The sequence below is a fragment of the Alosa sapidissima genome, chromosome 9 (genome assembly GCF_018492685.1).
Source record: "Alosa sapidissima isolate fAloSap1 chromosome 9, fAloSap1.pri, whole genome shotgun sequence".
NCBI classification, from domain to species: Eukaryota; Metazoa; Chordata; class Actinopteri; order Clupeiformes; family Clupeidae; genus Alosa; species Alosa sapidissima.
In genome coordinates, this window is record NC_055965.1 from 30,280,173 (window position 1) to 30,308,149 (window position 27,977).

Below are 27,977 nucleotides of genomic sequence, written 5' to 3' on the forward strand. Positions count from 1 at the left end.
ACTTATTTCCCACGCTGTAGCCCATGTGAATATTCCATTCTTGTTACAAACACATGTTATTCTGAATATTACCTTAATCGGAATATGGTGTGCATGAAACGTAGCCAGTGACATGGCATTCAACTTGTAATATTCCACTCATGCTGAACGCATTTAATAATGTAGTTATATGATGCATTTACGTGAGTGAAAGAAATAATATCGCAAAATAACCTACTAATTTACGGTAGTACAGTGGAACGTATTAGAGATGATAGGGAAACAAAAGGACCGGTTCTATTTTCCTGCAGGGAACTCCAGTCCAGCAGATGGCAGTGGTTCGATCTAAACTTGTGTTATGGACCAACCATCGTAAAAGAAGAACATTTGAAGATCCAAGAGAAAGTTTGTTTTGCTGTTGCGCCTTAAACAACGTATGTGACTGATCAGAAAGAACGATCTACGTGTACAAATCTAGGTATGTTCTGCTTATAATAACGTAACATCTCAGCTTCTCCTTTGCCCAACGACATCAGCAATTGATTGCATCAGTCTGGTGAAAAGGCCGGTCACCGCGAAGAATATTTTCGAGGTCACAGACGCTTTTAAGAAATCGACAAAATTTAAGTAATCGTGAATTTAAGAACTAGACTAGAGCAATAGTTTGTATAGTTAGGGGAAAGGCACTCAGGGATTGATAGACTAACAGTATACTTTTATTTTGTTCTTTTGGAATGTTGCCTTAACCAGAATATGGTCCTCCTTAATTCGAATACAGTGTGTATGGAAACGTAGCGCAGTGGCGTTTAACTTCTTATGTAGTATTCCACTCGTGCTGAAAGCACTAAATGTATTTACAGTTTGCTGCAGTAAAACTCCAGTCCAGAAGATTTCCCTGTGAGATCACCCGATTTCAGCCAAATTTGGCAGGTCACCCTCTCCGAAAAAATCTGTAAAAATTCCCAGGTGTTTATAGACCAAACCTATGCATAGGCTAAATCTTAAATAGTATATCTGTATAACTAATCATTGCTAAACCACAGCTCTTTGACGCTTCAAGTCTTTTTAAGCTTCGTGGTGAACAATATCCTCATTTCCAACATTATTGACTCTTTTGGTATTTTACACACATTTCAGCACCACGTGTCGTGGAAAGTGGTACTGCGGATCCAGTACAAAATCAGTGGATTTGTCAAAAATCTTATCTCAATATAAACTCAGCAACAAGCCCAAATGTTGGACAGGGGCCTCATTACAGAAACTTCCTAACTCTGAAATCCTATCTTATCTCAGTTTAGGATGGCATTTAGGATTTTTGGTATTACAGAAGCATGTTTCCTAACTGCATTTAGGAAAAAGGCCTATCTTAACTTAAGATAGGAATTTGGCCATTACAGAACCATCCTAACTCAAGAATTTCCTAACTTAGGAATCCTAACTTAGGATGGCACATACCCTGTCCTAAATGCAAAATAACTGCCAAAACTGACTGCAACAGTCTTGTGAGAGTGGTTGCCTAGCCTATGACAAGATGATGGACATGGCTGTTAGGGACACCATAAAGCATATTTCACTAAATAAGTTAATTAAGTGAAAACTTAAAAATGTAGCCTATAAGCTATGTGTTTTAAAACATTTATAATATTTATAACAATTAAATATTAATAATTATAACAGAATATTAGACTATTACTGGTATGTATTATTATAAATATGTTTTTTGTTTTTCCATTTTTTTATCCTGTTCATCCAATGAATCAATATCGACACACTCTCTTTCTTCCTACATAGGCCTAACCTAGACCTATTTCTCTCTGATATGGTTTGTCCATCTTGAGCAAACAACTGTCTTTAGAACACCATCTTTGCAACCTGACATTCTAATAGATACATTCTCATAGATACAGGCAGTCTTGTATACATTCTAATCATAGAAACAGGCATGACAGGACGATTGCCGATTTAAAAATCTAACTGACAGTTATGGTTAGGATTTCTTAAGTTAAGATAAGATAGGACACAGCCATGAGTTTAGGAACTGCTTCTGTAATAGGAAGATAGGATTTTTCCTATCTTTGAAACTTAAGTTAAGATAGGACAAGCAGTTAGGATATTTTTCTGTAATGAGGCCCCAGAATGATCCTCACATACAGAATGATATGTGGTAATTTTTTTTTTAATCATGTTAACTGTCCACGTGGTGAAATGAGAAGATGAAGACGGACTTTTTGAAAATCAAGCCCAATTAAAAAGAAAAAATGCTCTGACATATGATAATGATAACAACAAAAGTTAATGCATGGACATGACTTTGTAATCCATATATGAGTGGGGAAAAAATCTGATTAATTTGTCGCATACTTTTTGAATGGGAAGCCCTCAAAGGTGATGATGTCTTTTCACATAATGAATTTATAGCCATTTTCAGAGCTTTGCAGAGGGGGAATTACACAAGATACACCTGATTTGATTGGATATCTTAATTCAACAGGAAAATGTACTTCTATTCACATAGTTTCACTAATGTGTGTGAAATACCAAAAGAGCCAATAATGTTGGAAGTTGAACAAAAAGGATTGTTCACCACAATACTTAAAATGACTTAGTTAGTTAGTTAGTTTGTTTATTTGTCCTTACATAGGAAATTTGTTTTCACATACCATACAAGCCTCACAGACATGAAATACATACTGTAGGTACACACAGTTACGGTTCTTCACCCACCACCCTGTTACCACATACCCCACCCACATAGATGTTAACAGCACATATACAGCACATATATCACAACAGCACATATACAGCACATATACATCACATTACACAGATACAAACAGGAAAACCATCACCAGTTGGCATTACAGAGGAATGAGGGCGGCACAGTGATCCATCACCGCTGTGTGTTGTTCAGTGCTGCTATTGCAGAGGGCACAAAGCTTTTCCCAAAGCGTACTCACTTCCACCCCATAGCCCTGTATCTGCGTCTTGATGGAAGCAGAATGAAGAAGGGATTGAGGGGGTGGATGGGGTCATGAGCGATGGTCTGTGCTCTGTTCTTGGTGAATTTACTGTTGAGATCTGATAGATTAGGGGTGGGGAGGCCTATTGCTTTGGCTGCGGTATGAGTGATGCGTGTGAGTCTGTTTCTGTTGGCAGCAGTTTGCATGTTGACTTGAAGCTTCAAAGGGCTTTAGTTTTGGAACCATTAGTGATACAGATATACTATTTAAGATTTATGCATAGGTTTGGTCTACAAACACCTGTGTTTTTTTTCCCTAGAATTTTTTTGGAGAGGGTGACCTGTCAGCCACTGGGTGATTTGACATGGAATGACCAATCTGCCACTATGGAACAATGCCTTATTTGATCCCCAAACTCAACAAAAGTGTTTTATCGTTCAATAATTGGATTTAATAGTGACTTAACTCGGACTTGAGTCGGATGAGTAGTGGACTCGACTCGGACTTGACTTGGAATATTTTTTAATGACTTGGTAGTGGACTTGATGAGTAGAGGACTTGACTCGGACTTGAATACTGGAGACTCGAACCTGGACTCGGACTCGAGGCATAGTGACTTGACTACAACACTGGTTGTGACTTGTGTATGATTAGTATCATGGTGGTCTGCCATGTATGTACTATTTTGTTGTGGTCTGCAAAACAATAAGAATTTGACTTTGTTTTTTTCTTTTACAGTTATAAAAAATGCCAGGAGGCTCAGTAAAGAAAACCTGCCCCCAGTGCCGGTGCTCTCTGTTCTGTGCACAGAAAGTTTGCAAGAACTGTGGGGCAGAACAGCCCAAAAAGCCGCATCTGAAAAAGCGGCTGCAAAATTTTGACAAAAAAAGGCGCCAGTGGGTGAGCCAGAAAAGGCAAACCCACAACATGGCTTCAGTAAAAGATGAGGCTGTTGTCTTGGTATGTATTATCTCATGTTATTATACGGCTATTCACAATGCAAGTAGAACGCTCCATTGACTTGAATGGGATTTCCCAAAGTTCTACCAGTCATTATTTTCGCCTAAGGACCTCTGAATAATGACCGCTGTCAATGACAACAGATATTCATTCAAAAGTGAAGGCAGACGGTTGATCAGCTGTGTTCTAAAGCAGTGTTTCTCAAAGTGTGGTCCGGGGACCACTGGTGAGTTGTTTGCAATATTGAACCAACTTGTATGTAAATCCAAACAATTCTGCAACACTGCCTATGTAAGATATGCCAACTTAAATCATATGAATCCTCTGACACAATAAGTAAGGTGCAAAGGCAATTAGCAAGCTGGTTAAGTGGTCCTTGGTCTGAAAAAGTTTGAGAAACACTGTTCTAAAGAACGTTTGATTCAAGTTCAGCGTGTGTCACGTGTGTTTCTCAGCAAAAGCCACAACGAAACGCTAACAAATGGTCCGTGTAACGCTTTGAAAAAATATAAAAATAGGCTTAAAAATCTGTTATCCTTTAGGACGGTACAGCAAATGGGTAATTGTTGCTTATTTTGATTTTCAATTGAGCACAGTTACGTTTTTTTTGTTTGAATTGAAATGATGCATCAATTTTCTAATTTTCCTTTTTTGCTGGTTGGACTGAACCACAAGCACCGGGGGGAGAACACCATCTAGCTGGGCCAGGCTAGATGGTGGAAGAGAGCGCCACCTGAAGTTGTTTGTGATTTTGACTCATTACTTTAGAGATTGATAACTAAAACATTTTGGGAGAAGGCATGTTTCATCTTTGAGTGCCTTGAGTATTGAAGTTGTTGAGTTTTGTGTCCCTGGTGTTCTTTCAAGCCACAGGGATAAAAGAAAGCATACAGTTTAGGCGGAAATTGTGAGAAAATGTGTGTTATTTAGATAGATAGATAGATAGATAGATAGATAGATAGATAGATAGATAGATAGGTAGATACTGTATTGATCCCTAGGGGAATTTCTGGTTTAAAGAAGTCATGTGACGTCTGTGTCTCCCCTTTCCAATGATACCAAGCACCATATTATAGAATATTGACAATATCCCTACCATGAGCATAAACAAGATATACACCAGATTTTAAAAATGGAATTTATCTTAGGGGATTAGTAACTTCATGAGCTGAAAAAAGTGATTCCGCTACCACCCCTGAACTGCTATCGTGATTTTTCTAGTACTAGGGGTGTATACCTTGCCAAAAATCACTATGAGACTTAGTCCCCCCAGATGATACCAATGGCCCAAATTTGGGGCCCTGGCTCATGGACTAACTGGTGCGTCAGGGTCCAGTTCGCCCTGTCGGGCTACAGATCAGGGATCTGTCGGAGGCTGCCTACAGAGACGCGTTTTTTTGACGGCCTGCTTATGGGGCAGGCAGCTAGCGGATCATTAGGAAAGATGAGATAAATGTGATTATTTATGTTTGGGTCTTTTTTGGGCCTGAAATCGCTGATAGAACCTTTAATTAGCAAATCTATGATGTTGTCTTTGCAGCTAGAGAAGCTACATGCCCTCGACTACAAGTCTCTTCACTTTCTAGATAGGGATTATATGCAATGGGACTCAGTGCAATATTGGATACATTTATTATGTTTTTATATTTTCTTATTTTAAGTTATATGGGGCAGCCGTGGCCTACTGGTTAGCGCTTCGGACTTGTAACCGGAGGGTTGCCGGTTCGAACCCCGACCAGTAGGCACGGCTGAAGTTCCCTTGAGCAAGGCACCTAACCCCTCACTGCTCCCCGAGCGCCACTGTTGTTGCAGCCAGCTCACTGCGCCGGGATTAGTGTGTGCTTCACCTCACTGTGTGTTCACTGTGTGCTGAATGTGTTTCACTAATTCACGGATTGGGATAAATGCAGAGACCAAATTTTGCTCACGGGATCAAAAGAGTATATACTTACACTTAATATGTAAGTGAGTGTATATGAATGTGAGCATTGTTTTAGAGGCAGCACAAGCAAATTTCGTTGTGTGGTACTGCTGCACAATGACAATTAAAGTCTATATTCTATTCTATTTGCAGCTAGAGAAACTACATGCCCTTGGCTACAAGCCTCTCCTGCTCTTAGGCAAGGACCAAGGGCCGAGGGCATATGAAGTCCTCACCCCAAGGTGCCAGCTGGACGCCATGGCCACTAAACACCTTGGGCAAATAGCTGGGCTATTTGAATTTGTTTGTTCAGGTGAGATGTATGGAATAATATTTTTTTTCCATCACTATATAGTATAGACATGGTACTTTTAAACATAAGCTATTTGTTTATTAATGCATTCCAAACCGAATAAGGTTTGTTTGCCATTTCAAAAGACTGGGTTCCTATGCAGTATGGAAAATTGGATTTGATTATTTACCAGACATGGAAAAAAGTTTTTCCTGACTGGTAGAGTGTTTCCTGACTACTGCATCTTCAGCACTGTGATGTCATAATGCTCACCATTGTGTGAGCACCAGACCAGAGCAAGCTTGATGTCATGGGAAGTTAGGCAAGTTGTGGCAGGGTGCAATCAGACAGGACGTGAGGTGCACTATGTTTTCACAAAAACGTGGGCTGCCCGGAGTTGAACTTTTTTCAATTCAAGACCCTCAGAAAAAAAATGTGAGGCGCCACAGGCTCTGGGCGCATAAGCAGCGTGCAAAATTCCAGTACGAAACAACATAAAAAAGGCGCACTTCGTTGCAAAAATCGCGTCTTGTCTGATCATTCCCTGATTTTGTGATTTATTTTCTGTATTGAATCTAGGCTGTAGTCTAGGTAAATGGGCAACAATATTGTGTGCATACACATGTACACATGCATGCTTCCGTAACTCTGCTATTTTTTAGTATCACCCGGAGAGAAGAAATACTCTTTTCTGATTGGCTGGTGGGGTAGCTATTAATTCTGAATAACAGGACACCGTTCCATATCAATGCTTATGAATGGTAACAACCATAGAAGGACGACGGTTGCAGGCTTCGCAACAATGGAATCAACTGTAAACAAGCTAACTGTCCATGCTATCGCTGTTATAGGGCCAACGAAAGTTGTACAACAAGAACTAGTGAGCTTCTTTTTAAACAGAACCGCGTGTTTCCTTTGCTTTACAGTGGCAACCGGGTGATAAGCGGGACAACGGCCTTCAAGGTGTGTCCAGTTATACGGAATTAATGGACTCCCCCTCCGCTGCGCGTCGGGGAGTTTTTTGCCCCTCGCCCTCGTCTATTAATTCCGTATAACAGGACACCTTGGCGGCCGTTATCCCTTACTTAAAGTCCTTAAAGTAGATGGTGTAGAAGTGGTAGAAAGACTGCTGTCCATTCTAGAAGCAGTCTTTCTACCACTGGAATCTTCTGAACATTATTGTACAACAATAGAGTGCCAAAGCCATGACGTAGCGTTGTCAAGGCAGCAATTTCACTGGATCTAAACAAATCAATCTAACCATAGTATTCACCATAGCGGTGGCTTTCTTAATCTGTTTAAATACTGTACTTACTGTATACTAGCGTCTTGGAAACTTTGTAAAAAAATGTACACAGTAGGAATCACATACTACAACATATATTCATACCAACATGATCAAATTTGTGACTACAGAGTTTTATTTTAGCATGGGTTTCCTCCGTAAGAGACCTGCATGTAATTTTACAGCATGCAGTTAAAATCTTTAAATTCACAGACATGTATTGGCTTTATTTTGAGGCAAAAACGTCACTTTAAACAGCCACCAGTCTGATAAGACATGAAATATTCACTGGAATTTTGTTTCTTTCTATTACACCTGCCAGGAAATCCGTGGTATGTGGCTAAGCTGCTGCCTAGCAGGTAAAACAAGTTTAAATGGCTATAGCCTACATTTAAAACAATTTATAAGGTAGAAACGATCCCACATATCTACATTCAACGCTATGAAGCCACTTCGAAAGTTTGTTTAGATCCAGTGACACTGCCGTCATGGTAACGGAACGTCACACTTCGGTACTCTATTTGGTTCTATGGAACTATTTATTTGTTTCTGACTGGCCTAGAGACGTTCCATGGTAGTTTGTTTGGCTTTTTTCCATTTTTTAAAAAAACTTTCCAAAAAAGGCACCTTATGATCTGTGAACCACATTATTGCAGTAAAATGAATATGTCTGAGGCTAGCAGTGTATATATTTATGTATGCTGTACTTGCAACTAAAAACGAGCAAAGGAGAACTTTGAAGACAAATTCATTCAGTCAGTCAATACTAATCATATTTTGGTTGAATATATCTAGCAGATTCAGATAACTTTGTTCTAATCAAACTTCTACAGGTTGGTCCAAAACCCTTACAGAGGTGGGTGACACCGTCATCACCCTGTACCCTGTGGAGAATTTGGCGGCCGCCGTGGAGAAGGAGGAGCGGGCCACCGTAGAGGAGTTGAAAGTTGTTAAAGTGGAGCCAGCAGGTATCACAAACAAGCCAACTAACAGACTGGGAGTGTTTGACACATGGTTTGCCTTGCTCTACTCATAATGCATGTTTTACAATACGTTCATGTAGGTTATGGTTGTGTAAGAAATCACGTAGCTTAGGGTTGTATAATAAATCACATAGCTGGCCCCAGCCGTGGCGCAACTGGCTGGGGCACCTCCATTGTACGCCGGCGACCCGGGTTCGATTCTCGCCCCGTGGTCCTTTCTGGAACCCCCCCCGACTCTCTCCCACTCACGTCCTGTCATTCTCTATTTTTTTTTAAATAATAAATCATGTAGCTTAGGGTTGTATAATAAATCACGTAGTTTAGGGTTGTAAAATAAATCATGTAGCTTAGGATTGTATAATAAATCACGTTGGTTAGGGTTGTATAAGAAATAATTTCAGAGAAACCGGTGTTTCCTCTACAATGTTTTCAGCAGTGGTGCAGCGCCGGCGCTGAATTTTGAGTGCCACTGCAAAATCTTAACTGATCAGTAACATTTACTTACACACTGTAAAAACACAACAGCCGATGTCGGCTTGAAATTGTTTTCTGAAACTCATGACTAACTTAGGGCCCATTTACATGATGCCGTTTTTTTTTTTTTTTTAAACCATTGAATTAATTTTATTGGTTAGGCCTTGTGTCTACACAACGTCGGCATTTTAAAAGGCTGTAGCCGATAGTTTTTGTAACTGGCTTCCGAAGTGGGATTTTTTTAAACCGCCGGCTAACTTTTGCCGTGTAAATGGCAAAGCCGGCAATTTTATGACGACATAGCCCCACCCCTCAACCCAGCAACTGCAATCGACCTGATAAGCTGCTTGTCAGAACAAACAAAACCATTTGTTTGTCATATTACAATGTTTTTTCTTTCCCGTCATGATTTATGTGCACAATCAGTCTTTTGTAGCTAGAAGTTAGAAGCACACCGTTAGCTTAACTTAGTTTAGTTGTAGTAAGCTAATGTTTAACTATGACTAACGTATGTTAATGTTTTCTCCAGTGTAACATGCTCTATACCAGACCTAATGCAGAACATAAGCATTTCAAATTCCACATAGCAGTCACATACCTTGGAAATGGACTTGAATAGTTTAACAGTTGAATTGAAAACCAAGTTGTCTGTAGTCTCCTTATTTCATGCGACACATGTGGCTTTAACAAACTGTTTCAACAATGTTTTTGTCTTATACGCAAATTAAATGTGAAGCCTCTGCACGGCAGTCACGGCACCATCGACTGGTCTGGCATAGGCACTTCAGCACCTTTAGCCGCTTTCACCTCTGTGTGTAGACGCAAGTTTTTTTCTTGCCGGAATCAAGGTGTGAAAGCGGAAACAAAAAAATACACCTGTTGGTTTTGTGTAAACGGGCTCTAAAGTTAGTCATTAAATCCTCGCTTATCCTCTCATTATTCAGGATATGTAGGCTACATAAAGTTTGTGTTTCAGGCGATTACAAGCTAAAAGACAAACCTGAAGCCTATACGTTCTGAAATAGCCTATGTAGTAGGCTAGGCTAACATTACAGCTACACCCTAGCAACATCCCATCTATCAAATAGCCAAACAATTCAGTTTACTATGCTCCAGTAAAATATCAAGCCCAGGTTGAACTAGGGCTGAAAACTGTATCACGATAGAAGTGTTTCATAGCGGTCAATATCAATAATTATTGATATTTTTATGACCTATTTAAAATAAGGACCAGGAGAAAAATATATATTAATTTAAAAAAATTTATTTGAAACTTAACCTCCCTCGGATTACAATCCCCTCAGTTATAAAGCAGGATTAAAGTTCTCCGTCATAGGACGGATTTCCGTCAATTTGATTTTTTAGAAAGGCCATATTTGAGATCAATGCAGATCTGATGAGAAAAAAATAGGAGGGGGGGGGGCTATCACCTTTTCTTCTCCTTTTTTTAAGGCAACTACAAATATTAGGTCCGATGAATTAATGTATGTGATGGTAAATGTTTAAAGACCTAATAGTGTCTCAATCAGTGACCGCTCAAGAAGATACGTCAGCCATGAGTTTCGCTTTGTTTATGTTGTAGCTACACGCTTGTCTCATTGGCCTGGGGCGTTTGCTTAAAAAAAAGAACACGTCTGGAGGACTAACGGTCTGGATTATAGTGACACAATCGAGACAGCTGATGAGGCTGCCAATTCATTTAACCTTTTTGGATATGATACATTGTGAGCTCTATGTGCGAATTCAGAGAAGAGGCGTAGGCTGTGTTCTTTCCGTGCATCAATGTAGACAATTTATTGCAAACTCTTGTCAGGGGAGGTCATTCATTTTGGGTGTCGCTATGACTTGAACAGATAGCCTGCTATGCCACCCGATGTAACCTATTATTGTTGATGAGGCAACAAATAGAAATATGAACAATATCTCGAATGTTCTGATTCGTTACTTTGATGAGGAAATGGGAAGTCTTGCAAACTTGATTTTATAGATTTCACTTGGTGTTGAATTGCATATTAACAAGAAAAGGAAAAAAACTTCTCCCCTTTAAACACTTTTGGCCTGAAGTAATTAAATAAGAGTGTAAGTTAAAGCCCTTCTACAATATTGCTGCAGTAGAAAAGAACGGCAATGGCTTGTCAGCAATGGTCAGGGATGGTACTGAAATATTGTTTTGTTCATCAGGAAAACTCAATCTCAATCAAAAACACTCTCAATTCGCCTTATTCACATGGCGGCCATTGGCGGCTAAAACGAGGCTACAGGGTACACAAACCATAGGATTGTTATGTTCTATGCATTCACCTGTAGGTGGCATTAATTATATAGTAAGTGTACCCTGTAGCCTCGTTTTGGTTTAAACAATGGCCGCCGTATGAATAAGGTGAACTCCCTTTACTTTGCTGTTTGCATCTTTTTGTACATTAAAAATCAATAGGTCGCGACCGCAAAAGGGGTGCTATTTCTATAGATAGATATGAACAACGTATGACTTAGCCTATGGCCTGAAAAAAGTTCAGTCGAACGATTTTTTTTTTCACTTTAATTCCTGTATAAAGGCAGAAATGTCAACACAACGTAAGAAATGCTTAATAAAGTGTAATAGTGCAGTGTTAAATATAAACATTGAATAACCTGAGCTGATTCACTTTCTGGTAAATAAAATGTTTTCAAATATATGCAGTGTTTCGTAAACATAGACATTCAAGTAAAACTGAGGTCGAACTGTTGTTCAGACTTGGCATCTGCAACATAAAAAAACAAACATGTTAGCCAGTACAGTAACATTGATAGAACTATAAAACCAGCCTAGAAATATGAAAAACTTTATTATTAACTCTTCAACATTTTCTTACTCTAACCATACATGAACTATTCAGTTTTTAGTGTTTTTAGTAAATATGTGCAGTGTTTTGTAAACATAAATTAAAATAAAACACTGAGGTAGCCTTTACATCTGTAACATAAAAAACCTGATGACAGTACAGTTACATTGATTGAAATATAAAACCAGCATAGAAATATGAAAAAGTAACTCTTCAAGTTGTTCTTTTTCTTAACATACTTGAACTATTTAAGTATATTTTCACTCCAGATTTTTATTTTAGGAACACCAGCTGGTTGACCTCTGGTTTTGACGCTGCCCTGGTGCATGTGACAGTGTTACCCCCCAGTGCTGATCATTCTTTCTGAGGGATGCACAAGCACTTCTTTGCCAGCTGAGACAATGTGGGATTCACATAGCCTCCACCGGTCCAGAGGTTCAGACTCACTGTCTGCATCAGGGCACATCTGGTACCTTTCCAGCTCACTCTCCACGTTTTTCAGTGAGAGGCAAAGCATCCTCTTCTTGACACTGTTTTTTGAAGGAGCTCCCCAATGACTTGCGTTGCTTCTTTATTCATGCCCAGTGGCAGAGGTAGTCCACTGGCAGCTCCTCCTTCTGCACTTTGGTCTGCTGCTCCCTCAGAAGGCTCTGGCTGTGACTGGCCTTGGTCTTCATCCATGATCTCAGACACTGCTCTCATTTTAATGGCCCCTACCTTTTCTGGTCTAACGTATTGGGCTTTAGACCTAGGGTCCACAAAGGTGTCAAGGAGATCATCTGTGTCAGCATATTTCTCGTCAAGATGGGCCATTATTTCCGACTTCGGCTTTTTTGTGAGCTGAGTGTCCCCCTCATTAACTTTCAGCAAATTGGAGCGGAAAAGGTGGAGCACAGGCTTCACGTACGAGACCGTCACCAGTGTTGGGCAAGTTACTTCAAAATCATAATGTATTATGTATTACTTATTACTGTCATTTCAAAGTAATTTGTTACATTATAATATTACTGTCTCTGAATTGTAAGACATTACACTACTATTGCATTACTTTGAAGTTACTTTCACCAAAATATCTAGAAATATGGATTTGCCATTCTAAATGCAGTTTATTACGCTCAATGCAGCTTGCTCTTCCAATGGAGGGAGATGTGGTTTAGCATAATGACTGAGCTAGGCTTAAGGCTAACAACAGTAGAATGCAATAGGCGCCGTGCTCATGATGCAATACAAGGAACAATCATAGTCAGAATTTTGTTAAAAACCGACAAAAGGTCAAAGTCTGGTAAATTGTGATAGAAATACTGTAACGTTAAGGCCTATGCCTACTCATTAAAATCAATAGATAGCCTACTATATTGTAAATCAAAGCTTAAAGGAACCGTATGTAAGATTGTGGCCAAAACTGGTAGTACAATCACTTTCAAATTACTGTAGAGCTGTGTATCCCCTTCCCCTCCCTTGTCTTAGCCTTGTCTCTGACAAGCTGAAAATAATGAGCGTAGGCTTATGTCCATTCCACAAATAGAGTCCGCCTGCGAGTCTGCTGCAGCAGTCATATTCAACCAGTATCAGGAGATAACGTTCTACTATTTTGCTCGGATTTTTTCTCCTCTGTTGTTCTCGTGTGGTGTTTGCGAATATGTATCAAAACAAAACACCACTTAATTTCGGGTTAACTGCATTGTAACGCGTGTTACTGAAGTTTGTACCGAGTAAAATATTACCCAATTTTTTTTTTGTAATGCCTTACATTACCACGTTAGCGCAAACAGCAATATATTACAGTAATTACATTACTTTTGTAACGCGTTACACCCAACACTGACCGTCACATATGACTCCCCAGAAAGGGAGTCTGTGAACTCCAGGAGAGGAGTTAAGGCTGCATGCATCGACTCAGACGTCAATATCCTGCCACTTCAAGTTGCAGTTGGGTTTTTGATCATATTCACTGAAACAGACACTATGCTCCGATAGAACAACATAACAACATGGAACAACATAAACCCGCACTTCTACCTTCACCTAGAGCCTGTTATTTGTTTTGCAAAAATCCACAGCTCCCGGTTCTTCTGGTCCAATCAGAGCAGGGCTGTGTGAGATAGGGGTGGGCATTCGATTACATTTTCTTAGTCGATCGTCGGGAGAAATAATCATTAATATTTGTAGGCCTATATTCAAATTCATTATTTATTTAACTTTTTATAAATTTAAAAATGCAATGAATACAAAAATACAGCATGTTTTTTCTCAATGAGATCTTTATCACAAGAAGAATAACTTGTGGCAGTTAAACTGGACATGCGGTTAGGCTAGACTTGAAGATGAAGCGCTGTGGTGCTCTAAAGCAGCGGAATGCGAGCAGGTGTTCAGATTAAACAGAGACCCTCGTTTGTTCCAAAATAATAAATTATAAAAAAGAATCATGTTAAACCAGCTGTCCCCAACATCTAGAGTCCAAGCATCCTACACTTAAAGACAAACCCCTTGAGTTCTTTGATCGTAAGAAACGCGAGCAAGAAGGACAAAAAACTAATGCGTAAAGCAATCACATCTGTGAACGTGGCTGCGCTAAAAGCCTCATAGTGGCTAGTCGGATTGCTAAATCTAAGAAGCAGAATATCCCGAGATGGCCGTAAAAGCGCTTAAAACGTTGCTACCATTTCCCACCACGTATCTATGCGAGGCCAGGTTTTCGGCAATGACTGCAACTAAGACTGGACATTTCAAAAACACTGAGGGTGTCACTGTCTTCCATCACCCCCAGATGGAACCTTCTTGTTGCAGGGAAACAAGCACAGGGCTCCCACTGATTATATTTGTAATGCACGTTTAGTTCCCATGTTTTGTTACCATATTTTGTTAAGCATGTTCACACATGATAGATGTAGCTTCAAGTTGTTCAATTTTCATAGTTCATATTGTTCAATTTTCACTTCTTCAAGTTCACGTTGTTCACGTTTTTCACATTTTTAAGAGTTCGTTACCTTCACTATTCATACATAACTGGAGCTAGTTCTTTTCAAGTAATGCATGCACAACACGGAACATGGAACCCCCCGAACCCCCCCCCCCCACCGGTCCGTGAAAAAAAATGGGAATCAAACCGGTCCATGGTACATAAAAGGTTGGGGACCCCGTGTTAAACAATAACTTAACCAAAAACATATTGCTTAGATCTGACAGGTTTTGTCAAAATGTACGGCGTCGAGAAAGAGGGTGAGAGAGAGGCTAGCCTAACAATAGGCTATTCAACAAAGCCTCATAAAAAAAATAACTACCATAAATCCTCAAATTATGACCGGGGTCTTTTATTTACTTATTTACAAAATGTGCGCTGTGCTGTAATGGAAACCTTATTGAGTAGCCAAGTAGCCTAAATTGAGTTTGAACTGCATGATTTACTTTATTAAATTTGTAGGCTGGAATGCCTCCAGTCGCGGCAACAATTGTGTTTAAATGTAGTACTAGTAGCCTAGGCCTACTGCTTCAGCCTCTGGCAAGCTCAGAAGGGGACGGCAAGTGACTGAGCTTGAGAGCAACGTGTTGGAGACCCATGGTGTAGGACAACGACTTTTCAATGACGACAAGGTATTATATAAAATATTAAGAAGAGCTCTTATTTCATTGAGTTAAATCGAAACAATGTTTTCTATTGCTCCTGCACTGATACTGGTAGGCAATTATTAGCCTACATCGCTGTGTTTGCAGTGAACTAACGTTATCGTTTTTTAAACGATAAAATGGTCCCACACCACACTTCACCGTGAACTCTTCATAAATCAATACGGAAACTCGTAGGTAACTGAGTAGCCTATAGGGTCAAATATTGTCCCCGGGTGGTATACTGTTTAATTGCTGCCACACAGTGAAATTCATTTTATTCCTTCAAGACACACTATGTAACGCAACCTGCATTAGTTATCGACAACAAATTAACGTCAAAATTCTTAATGATCAACTATCAATCGTCGATTAATTATGCCCATCTCTAGTGTGAGATCTGACTGTCAATCATAGTTTGGTGCATTCTGGTGTGCACTGACGAGCATAAACTCGATGAGAGGATGCTCGATGGTAGTGTGGGAGGGGCATGAGAGTTGTAAACATTCAAAATTTTGGCTAAGTCCCCTCAATCTGTCGGACTTGCCAACTGCAGTTTTCAGTGATGGCCTTTTGTTGCTCTAGGACCCTTGCCACCATCTTTTTTTGAGCCCATGATGGAAGATGGAGACGTTGCTGTACTTTAGAGAGCGCACTCTTTTTCCTCCATGAGCAAGAAAAGGCGAGACCAAACCTACAGCCCTTTCCACTCTTCTATGTTTTCCTGCAGCACCTGCAGAAAAACAATGCCAGCGTAAATAACTGATAATAGATCAGGTTGAGTCATGTCAGTGTGTAAAGGTGCTTTCATAGATAATAATAATAATTAATTTATTGGCTATTAAAAAAAAACATAGGAGCCAACATGGATGACAAGCATTAAAATGACAATGCTACTCACCAATAGCAGAGTGTAAACGATGGCCCAAACACTGCAGCCGTGTCCAGTTGTTCAGTGAAGTCGCCTTCACTACATTTGCATTGCTGTCTGTGGTGATGCACACCATTTTGTCTTCAATCAGACTGCAGGTCATTAGGTGCAACCAAACTTGCTTCGCAACCTTTGGTTTCTTCCAATGAAGAAAAAAAATGAAACATAAAATAACGTTTTATCAAACGCATTTTTATTGATATTGATTATGTGTCTATCGCGATACATACAGTTAAGAACAAAATTATTCATACCCCTGACCAATACTGATTTAATGTTGATTTTCTCTTGACCAATATGTTTGTTCTGACTGAAAATGACAGTCACATGCCAAAAGGTTACAAGACAATGTGGGAGAAACATGGAATAAAAAAGAAGCGTTTTTATCTTTTTTATGTATTTATTTTTATGAAAAATGTTCCTAAACATTTACAGATTTTTTGTTAAATGAAGAGGTGAAGCAGTGGTAAAACATGCTTCCCTCCCAACTTTTTTTGAAACATGTTGCTGGTATCAAATTCCAAATTAACATAAATTTCCATGAAATAGTCAAACACAACACAGAACTGGAGTCTGACATGTCATGATTTACTGAACCAACAGTGCTGCATATGCCAGTGAAGAAGGTAAAAGAAGAAGAGGTTGACGATTTCCTTCAAGATGACCTGTTTGCAGATCAGAAAGTAAAAGAAGACCCCGAACTGGATCATGACTGCAAGACTGAAACACACACATCACCAACCTTCAACTGCAAAGAAGAACAGTCTCCAATGATGGAAATTAAACAGGAGGAAGAATCTGATTTAAAAGAAGATTTCCAGAAAGACTCTTTTCCCACAAGTAAGTCGCTAATTACTTGTTTGTATTGAGGAAACATTTGTACAAAACAAATAATTATAATTGTTTCATTGATTTAAATGTTTTCCCATACTTATCTTGCAAATCATCAACGTAGATGAGATGAGACATACTGCGATGAAGGCACATCATTGTACCGAGTGTGGAAAAACCTTCTGTTGGAAGAGTCATCTCAAGTCCCACCAGAAGATCCACACAGGAGAAAAGCCATATCAGTGTACTACATGTGGGAAGAGTTTCAGGACTAGGGGAGAGGTCAACACCCATCAGCGCACACATACAGGATTAAAGCCATATCAGTGTACTACATGTGGGAAGAGTTTCAAGACTAATTCAGACCTTGTCACCCATCAGCGCACACATACAGGAGAAAAGCCGTATCAGTGCTCTGACTGTGGAAAGGCCTTTAGTCAAACATCTAACCTCAAGTCACACCAGAGGATCCACACAGGAGAAAAGCCGTATCAGTGCTCTGACTGTGGAAAGGCCTTTAATCAGATGTCTCATCTCCAAGGACACCAAAGGATTCACACAGGAGTAAAGCCATATCAGTGTACTACATGTGGGAGGAGTTTTAAGACTAAGGCAGAGTTATCCTCCCATCAGCGCACACATACAAAAGAAAAGCCATATCAGTGCACTATATGTGGGTGGAGTTTCAGACATTACTCAGCTCTTACAGCCCATCAGAAGGTACATACTAGACTAGAATATGAGCAAAACTGATGTGACTGAAATGGTATTTTAATTAAATGAAAGTTAAATTAAGGTTAAATTAAAAATGAAAGTTAAGGTTTACCAAAGCATGCATGTGCACACAAAAGTGTGAAAATGCATATTGGTGTTTTTGGTTTGGGAAAACTGTTTAATCTGTTTTCACATGAGAAGTGTAATAGAGTTGAACAGTGATCACAGTTACCCTAAAATTGCATCCAGCACATAAGCAATGAAGAGATGATAGTCATTTGATCTTAAATATGTTTTCTCTGATGTTTGCTAGAAAAGATTGAAAAAATGGCTTATTGTTGTATAATGATGTTGTATAATTATTGTTGTTTAATGATGAGCTGAATGGATCTAAGGCAGAAGATAACTACAAGAGAAACACTTCATAATTAAGTAATATAGCACGAGTGAGAGTGGGATTGGTCATGGATATTCCCACGGGTGTTGTTCGGCCGTAACCACGAGGCCGGAGGCCGAGTGGCGCAGGCAACAACATCTAAACTAACAAACTAAATAATCTGAAAACACCCCATTATTGTTTAAAAATATTAATTTCATCATTGTTCTTACGCATCCAAAAATAGTTCCCTTTTCAATAGGCAGTGTCTTGGTTGCTAGGTAACCAACATTCCAGATTCCTCATTACGGGTCTTTGTGGTTTTTCGTGTCTTCGTTGAAAGAAATGTTGAAAGTCGGCTGAAATCACATTCATATCTAGCTTTGCTGCATGAATGTTACAAGGACGCTGGGCCATGTCATGTAAGGGACCTGGTCCTGAAAAATAAAGGAAACATGGCCTACATTGCAGAACCACTCAACTTTATTAATTTATGGTGAATAAATGGTACACTACTGTGCACAGCCCCATATGCTTTTCTGACGTGACGATGCTAGCACATTAGCAGCGGTTAGCTAACTATGCTAACGTTTAGGGCTAAAAACGATTCATCGAGTTACTCGAATAACTCGATTACAAAAATGACTCGAGGCAAAAACCCTGCCTCGAAGCCTCGTTAAATTCCTATGACGCGCATTATACACGCAGGGATTTGATTGTACCACACGGACCGTTGTTCAGGAAGCACACCACTAGCGCGTGAATCGTGATACATTCTGAATTTAGCTGGCGCGATGGCGGAGTCAAGATGTCCATAAATGGCAGAGAATGTCTAAAGTTTTCAAGTAAAGTTTTGGGATCTTTACATACTCAAAAAGGAAAAGAACACAAGCATCTGAACCGAAAACATCCACTCCATGCTGTTTCACCAAGCGTCAGTAAAGTAGGCTATCTAGCCTATCTGCGTAGCCTATAGCCTACAATGATGTTGGCTGATTTTAATCACATACTGTATTTGTAGCGATGTCGTGATATACCGGTAATGTTTAGCTTTGATGTTTTTAAGTAGTAAGCTTAAGAACCCCTTCTTATACACACATGCATGCACCCTCATCTTCCCTCACGCACCGCACGCGTGCACACACACACACACACACACACACACAGGTTGCTAGGTTACCATAGCAAATAGGCTCACCCCAGAAATTATTTTTTAGTAGCCTAATGGTAAAATTATTTGTTAGTAGCCTAAGGGTAGGCTATTTTTTAGTAGCCTAATCGTAAAATTATTTGTTAGTAGCCTAATGGCAAATGTTGCAGGCGTAGAAATCTACATAAAACAGATATTTACTTTGATGTCAGGTCTAGATTACAGCATGAAACTTGTTGTGCATATTAATACATTACATTGCTTTCCCTCTTCTCCCTCCCAGCACTTCACAACATAGTATGGACAGCTTTGTTCGCCCAGCTAAGTTATGCACAAGAGGCTGCAATTTTACAGAGCGCATTTTGAACATTATTTAATTGTTGGCACTGGCACTTATAAACACTAAATAGGTAAATTGCAATAAATCTGCTTAGTTTTGGAGCCAAATGTTGGAGTTAGAATAAATACCTCTGTGCCAATTGCTTTATCATTTTACAGCCATGTCATTTTCGTTATGCATTATTTGTTTTGGTTGTTTAAAAATGCAAAAAAAAAAATGTATCCGATTAATCGATCGATAAAGTGCTAGATTAATCGATTACAAAAAGAATCGATAGCTGCAGCCCTACTAACGTTAGTTATCTACAAGTCTCCTCCAAGTGACAATAATGTTATACACAATGCTGGCAATGCTGAGAACAATTAGCATCCTTGTTTATCTTACTTACATTGAGTTTACTGTGTGGCTTAATCCACAGATGTGGTGTGTTATGGTTTGCTAAGGAGTAACCCTTTGCTTAAAATAGTGGAGAGCTGGGATATGAGAACATTGTGTCAAAGCGTTATAGAATCTTCACATTGTATCGCAGAGTGATTTTATTATTGGCTGTGCAAAGTCAGACTGGAAATGTCCAGGGATATTCCAACTCATCTCTTGTCCAATCAGAAATAAATAGTTCCACAGAACCCAATTGTATAAAAATCAGATATAGGCCTACTGAATAAATTTACAATTAAGATGTAAGAGTTGCTTTGATAATTACTGAATGTGAATATGCTGTTCTCATGAAAGTAAATATTAAAGGATTGTTAGAAAAACAAATAAACGAAATTCAAGATTATTTGGAAGGGGCGTGTTAAATTCTGGTATATGAAAATACCATTTGTGATGTTAATAATTTTCGTTTTTTTCCTTGAAGCCTCAAGTTGTTTATAGATGTGGTATCTCACTGGTACGTGTACTTTTGCGTTCATTCATAATTCTGTTTTGAAAGGAAATGGTGGTAGTGACTAAGTTCTATAGTCACTTGCTAAATGACAATTATGATAGTGTAGTCCCCCTGTAACAGCGCTATTTGCACAGTAGGTTATCTACAAGGTCTAAACTAGAGTGTCTGAAACAATGGTTCATTTGGTCGCCTGCCGGTCATACATTGTCATCGGGTTGGACCTACAGAAGTGCTACCTAAATTCACCCCCTTTGTGGAATGTCTGCAAGTACATATATGGCCATGCTAACTACTGTATATTCCCTGTCATTCTACTTTATAGTTTCCATCTGAAAGGCTCTTCTCATTGATTGGTCAGATTTGAATCTAGAATCTTATACAAGAGAAGGGTGGACTTCAATATAGGACTTCAATGCTACTCTTTTTTTCCTTCTTTTTTTTACGGTTGAAAATGTGAAGGAGTCAGTACAACCGATAGGCCTGTGCCACCATTTCATCAACACTCAGCAATATTTCATCATTAAATCATTACCATCATTAAATTAACTCTATGCAGAATTAGACTACGAAAATGTGGAGCAGACAATATAAAATAAAAATGTAGGCTATGTTTTTGCTTTAACTTTATGCACATAACTGTGATTGGTCAACTCGTTCTGTGTGTTGAGCCGGCTGCTTCAAGCAACTTGTGGGTAGTAGCATCATAGTAGTTCGCTAACATAAGCTTGGCAAATAAACTCAGACATATTTTGGTTACAATTACGGGGTTATCTAACGGGGTTCGTTCTAACAACCTTTGCGGTGGTGAGCGACGCAGACATAAGAGACACAAAACTTTGAAAGGTTTACGCCGACGTAAAGGCAACTGCATTGTGTCGACGCAGAAGCATAAATTCTATTCACCAGCACATCAGTGAGGGTGTTTACGTCGTATGCATCCACGCACAAATGTATGGGCGTACAAATAGCAGTCGCTTTCAAAATAAAAAGAACGATATTGATTTGCGTGCATTATCTCTATGCTAGGCTCTTGACTATTGTTCTTTCACGGAGCTTACGCGGGCCGGTCAGGGAAAGCCCACGGGCCGGATGTGGCATGTATGCTGTAGGCCTAAATGTATGCATGTAGGCCTAAATATAAGTATAAGTATATGAAGGGTTCAGATGCAAAAGCCTCTAAATGCCACCTACGTCAAAAATGAGATAAAGATGGTGAGTGAATGCTCTCCTCACATAGTATACGTTAATCAAATAATTTAACTTCAAAACACACCAAATAACACTCTCTTCCTGGTCTGAAATATCGATTTCTATGCAAAAACCTATAGGAACCGGATTTTAAATGCTCATTTAAAAGAAATGTGGTCAGACGGATTTAGAGGGTTTTGCATCTGAACTCTTCATATATACTCTTTTTACACTCAGCACACAGTGAGGTGAAGCACACACTAATTCCGGTGCAGTGAGCAGCCTGCATCAACAGGGGCGCTCGGGGAACAGTAAGGGGTTAGGTGTCTTGCTCAAGGGCACTTCAGCCGTGGCCTACTGGTCGGGGTTCGAACCAGCAACCTTCCGGTTACAAGTCTGAAGTGCTAACCAGTAGGCCACGGCTGCCCCGTAATATTTTAAATGAGTTGATTCATAGATACCTAACCAGAATAAAGAGAGTGTATAAAATAACCTGTATTCTTTATCTGTTTATTTATTCTTTATCTGTTTATTTATTGTTGGGTGGTTCTATTTTACTATTCGGCATTGGGGTGCTGTAAACATGCTTACAAAAGTATGTATGGTAGCTTTCTTTGTTCGTCTGCTCCCACCCCACGTCTGCCCACACATATGTTTACAGGTGTCTGCCCACTCATATGTTTACAGGTCGGCACCGTGATGATCTAAAACATACACACTTACAAAAGTAAATATTGGAGCTTTCTTTGTTCATTACCCACAATCCCCTCCTACTCCCCCATGTTTAATTTCACACCTCCTCCCCACCCCCACCTGCTCTCCTTTGTGGACAGGTGTCTGCCGATTTGATGCCCTGTCATTCTAATTTGCGTTAGAGGTTCCTGTCACTGATTGGTTAGATGATTTCAATGGGTCAGAGAGAAAACGCATTATATAGACACCAGAGTGGAGTCAGATTTCGGAACTCTCATGTTTAAAGAAATAGAATACTACAAACACCCTTCAATTGATACACTATTTGACTGGGTTTTTCACAGAACTGAACATTTCAGGATTTACTGAACCAACACTGGTGCCCATGCCAGTGAAGGAGATAAAAGAAGAAGAGTTTGATGATTTCCTTCAAGAGTACCTGTTTGCAGTTCAGAAAGAAAAAGAAAACCCTGGACTGGATCATGACTGCAAGACTGAAACACCCACATCACCAAATTTCAACTGCAAAGGAGAAAAGTCTCCAATGATGGAAATTAAACAGGAGGAAGTATCTGATTTAAGAGAAGATGGCCAGAAAGAGCCCTTTCCGGCAAGTAAGTAACTAATAACTAGTTTGTATTGTGGAAATCCTGAAGTAAAACAAAACATGTGTACCCAACTATTAATTATTATTGTTTCAATGTTTTCTCATACTTCTTTTGCACATCATCAACACAGATGAGATGAGACATACTGATAAAAAGGCAAATCATTATACGGATTATGGAAAAGCCTACTGTAAAATTAATCTCAAGTCCCAGCAGAGGATTCACACAGGAGAACAGCCGTATCGGTGCACCACATGTGGGAAGAGTTTCAGGAACAACTCAAAATTCACTGTCCATCAGCGCACACATACAGGAGAAAAGCCATACATGTGCTCAGACTGTGGTAAGGCCTTTAATCAAAGATTTAATCTATTGAAACACCAGAAGATCCACACAGGAGAAAAGCCATATCAGTGTACTACATGTGGGAAGAGTTTCAGTACTAGTTCAGACCTTGTCACTCATCAGCGCACACATACAGGAGAAAAGCCACATCAGTGCTTTGACTGTGGAAAGGCCTTTAGACAAAAAGCTCATCTCAAATCACACCTTAGGATCCACACAGGAGAAAAGCCGTATCAGTGCACTGACCGTGGAACGGCCTTTGGTCAAAGTTATGCTCTAGTACGACACCAGAGGATCCACACAGGAGAAAAGCCGTATTAGTGTACTATTTGTGGGAAGTGTTTCAAGACTAGGTTTGAGGTTAACATCCATCAGCACATGCACACAAGAGAAAAGCCGTATCAGTGAACACACATGTGAATAATATCTTTATATATAATATCTATATATGACCTTGAATTGAAATAATGGCATGATATGTGCCCGTTTGGTTAAATATTAATGTTTGATTTTGTCTATGTAAAGCACATTGACCTTTGTTTATGAAATGTTCTGCTGTATAAATAAACTCGACTTGACTGCTATTCATTTCATAGAGAAAAAGCATCAGGCTTGCCTGGTGTCCCTTTAACGTTATGTTTGAAATGGCTTTGGAGAATAATGTAGGCTATGTGAAGTGTATGTTTTCTCACTGTCATGAAAAAGATGTAGGTTGCAAATGGCCAATATCCCCACAATAGGCTGCAGTCCAGCATATATCATGCAGATAGATCGATCTATCATGCCTCTATCTTGCAGCTTGATTACTTGTGTCACTGAGGGGTAAAGCCTCATCCATTTAAACCTGGATCTTGAAATCAGTTGCAACATTGTGGGTGGCATAAACTGAATAATATTTTGAATACATTGTAGGCTTAATCAACAAGCCCAGTATGACGTTGACAGTGTAAAATAGCAATATTCTGAACTCACATGATTACTATTCGGCATTAGGGTGCTCTTAACCAGTGTTTTTCAACCACGGTGGGAAATTGTTCAATTCCATGCAATTGATAAAAATATATTTTGTTGCTGCAAATAATAATATTTCATTGGTGCGCCCTTGTGGCTGAGTTGTAGTAGCTTGCTAAGTAATTAAATACCCTTCCATGTCAATAGGTGGCGCAACAATGAATGACTTTGTTAATATAAATTACATTTTAAAACAGAATTAGCTCAAGCGATTCTTGCGATAAATGGAGGTGAAAAGATGCATGCGAGGCTACAACTAGCGATGGATAAGTTCCTGAAAAGTACAGACTCTGAGACTCTAGGCCCTGGTCAACATTCTAACCCAGATAATAAAGAGCCTAGTAGTGCTAAAAAGAAAGAAAAAACAGTGAGAGTTATCTTTCGTTTAGATTCTCTTTCAGCGGGGATCTGTCTGCACCAACACCGTTATGCTTGGTGTGCGGGGAAAAGCTAACAAACAGTGTCATGGTCCCAAGCAAGCTTAAATGCCATCTCCTAACCAACCAAAAGTGCCAACCTTGACATGTTCCCCCTCACTCAGAAATTGCAAGGAGATATCAATACTGCTGCACTGTCTGAAATAATAGGTAAACATTTAAAACCTTTGTTTTTAATGTTTTTGGATGACTTTGCACGTTGTTTGACAGGCTTTCTGTCACTTTACTGAGACTGCAGTTGACAAAATTGTGGTAGCCTAGTGACGAAATTGCTGCACCTTGTCTAATGCTAAATTAGATTTTACACTAGGCCTACTCCGAATGAGACACCTATACGCACCATGTTGGCTATACCGCATAATAAAATAAAATCGGTTGAAAAAATAAAGACTTGAAGGTTTAGGATAAAGTTAATTGAGACCTCTAACCTTGGAGTTAAGTTACAATATGCTTAGTTGACTCCCAAAATGGCTAACACTATCCTCACGTCTGTGACATCAGCTAGGAATCCTCAATACTCCTAAAGACTTACCACTCCTTTGTGGGGTATCTCCAACTGCTTCTATGGTCACGCCCATTTGCATCATAATGGCTCCTGTCAGTGATTGGTTAAATCAACCTAATGGGTCAGAGGCATTATATAAACAACAGCTAGTGAAGTCTGATCTCAAATGTTCACGGTAGGCACTGGCATGTGCACTATATCTTTATTCAACCAACAGCATATAGTCAGTGGACATCACAACTATATTGTATTTCTTTGTATGCGCTTTGCTTTTTATTTCTTCAATTGTAATTTACAATTGTTATTCAAATATAATGTTTGACTGGATTTATTTCACGACACAGAACTGGAGTCTGAAATGTCAGGATTTACTGAATCGACACCGCTGCCCATGCCAGTGAAGGAGATAAAAGAAGAAGAGTTTGATGATTTCCTTCAAGAGCACATGTTTGCAGTTAAGAAAGTAAAAGAAGACCCTGGACTGGATTATGACTGTAAGACTGAAACAAACACATCACCAATGTATGACTGCAAAGAACAACAGTCTCCACTGATGGAAATAAACAAGGAGGAAGACGCTGATTTCAGATTAGTTATTCGTAAAGACTCCTACCCTACAGGTAAGTTGGTAACATATTGTTTGCATTGACGTAAAAATAATAATAATCTGATAAATATTCACCAAATAAACACAGATGGGATGAGACATACTGCGGAAAAGGCCCATCATTGTACAGAGTGTGGAAAAGCCTTCTGCAAGATGAATCTTCTCAAGTCACACCTGAGGATCCACACAGGAGAAAAGCCGTATCAGTGCTCTGATTGTGGAAAGGCCTTTAGTCAAAAGTCTAATCTAACAAAACATCGGATGGTCCACACAGGAGAAAAGCCGTTCCAGTGCACTAACTGTGGAAAGGCCTTTAGTCAAATGTCTCATCTCCAGGTACACCAGATGATCCACACAGGAGAAAAGCCGTATCAGTGCTCTGACTGTGGAAAGGCCTTTAGTCAAATGTCTCATCTCCAGGTACACCAGAGGATCCACACAGGAGAAAAGCCATATCAGTGTACTACATGCGGGAAGAGTTTCAGGACTAAGACAGAGGTCAACGTCCATGATCGCACACATATGGGAGACAAGCCATATCCGTGCCCTCACTGTGGGAAGGCCTTTGGTCGAAGATCTGGTCTAAAGCAACACCAGATGATCCACATAGAAGAAAAGCCGTATCAGTGTGCTACATGTGGGAAGAGTTTCAAGACGAGGTCATTGGTCAACAGCCACCAGCGTACACATACAGGATAAAGGCCTCATTAGTGCTCTGACTGGAATGTCCTTTAGTCACAAGTATTCTCTAATGCGACACCAGAAGCTCCACGCATGAGCAGGGGCGTCGCCAGCCGATTTTGCCGGGGCTTCTGCCTCGAAGGTTTTGAGTGTAGCCCCGAATGCAATCTGCAAAGGTGACTACCAAATATGAAACCATTATTCAAAACGTGCATTGAAACTTTGAGATGAGATGGACCTATTTATCAAACATAAAAGCAGGACACGGGTTTCCTCTCTCTCTCTCTCATGCAGCAGATCTAACTTTTGGAACGTTTGGTTGAAAATTACTGGTGTTTCTGGTTTGGGAAGTCTTTGAATCAACTGTTTAATCTACTTCCACATGAGAAGTGCAATAGAGTTGAACAGTGATCACATTTAGCCTAAAATTGTATCCCACACTACACCCCAATGAAGAGATACTGTTATATTCTTGCTGTTTAATGATGAGCTGAATGAATCTGAGGCCAAATCTGAAGATAATTACAAGAGGAATACCTAAAGAAATCAGTCGTACTGGTAAAACAAAAAATGTAAGATGAGAGTTGCTTTGATAATAACTGAATGTGGACATGTTGTATGATCTCAAATAAAAGGCTGAATCTCAATCACAAGGTATCTCATAATGGCTGTTTGAATGAATCCATATTCATGTTTTTATTATTCATAAATAATTTGTTCAGACAAACATTTAAAAAAAGGATTATTAAAAAACCAATGAACTAACTGCAGGATTAATTATAACAGATGTCTTAAATTCTGGTGCAAATGATAATGCCCATTGTGAAGTTGCATAATTGTTCATAATTGTATTTTTGCTTCAGGCCATGACTTGTTTATGTAAACGTAAATCAGGTTTCTCGGCCAAGTATACTTGCGTATACAAGGAATTTGGTCTCTGCATTTATCCCATTCGTGAATGTGAACACACAGAGGACACAGTGAACGCACAGTGAGATGAAGCACACACTAACCCGGAGCAATGAACTGCCTGCTACAGCGGCGCTCGGGGAGCAGTGAGGGGTTAGGTGCCTTGCTCAAGGGCACTTCAGCCATGCCTACTGGTCGGGGATCGGACCGGCAACACTCCGGTTACAAGTCTGAAGCACTAACCAGTACTGCCCACTATTATAGACGTGCTATCACACTTCTGACCCTGTTCAAACACACACACACACAGACAAAATGCCCATGTACTTACAATATTTAAATTGAAAAAAGCATATTTGTCATGTAGAAAAAGCTTCAGGAAGAATTTAGGATGGAGGCATTCTTTGTTGGTTACTCCACCCATTCTAGCTCATCACTTTTAATTTCACACCTTTCCACACTTCCCACACTTCACCTCCTAGT

At 39.6% G+C, this 27,977-nt stretch overlaps 1 protein-coding gene and 1 pseudogene across 1 annotated transcript; one reads left to right on the plus strand and one right to left on the minus strand.

Annotated features, from left to right (window-relative positions):
- Positions 1–27,977, minus strand: part of LOC121718896 — a 172,851-nt pseudogene that overhangs the window by 51,404 nt on the left and 93,470 nt on the right.
- On the plus strand, positions 364–27,155 carry LOC121718855 (zinc finger protein 345-like). Its single transcript, XM_042104203.1, has 9 exons — positions 364–457; positions 3,678–3,899; positions 5,974–6,133; positions 8,231–8,365; positions 16,814–17,050; positions 22,736–23,005; positions 23,130–23,342; positions 25,642–25,917; positions 25,993–27,155. The coding sequence occupies exons 2-9, from the start codon at positions 3,687–3,689 to the stop codon at positions 26,601–26,603; spliced, it is 2,115 nt and encodes a 704-aa protein (XP_041960137.1). The 5' UTR covers positions 364–457; positions 3,678–3,686; the 3' UTR covers positions 26,604–27,155.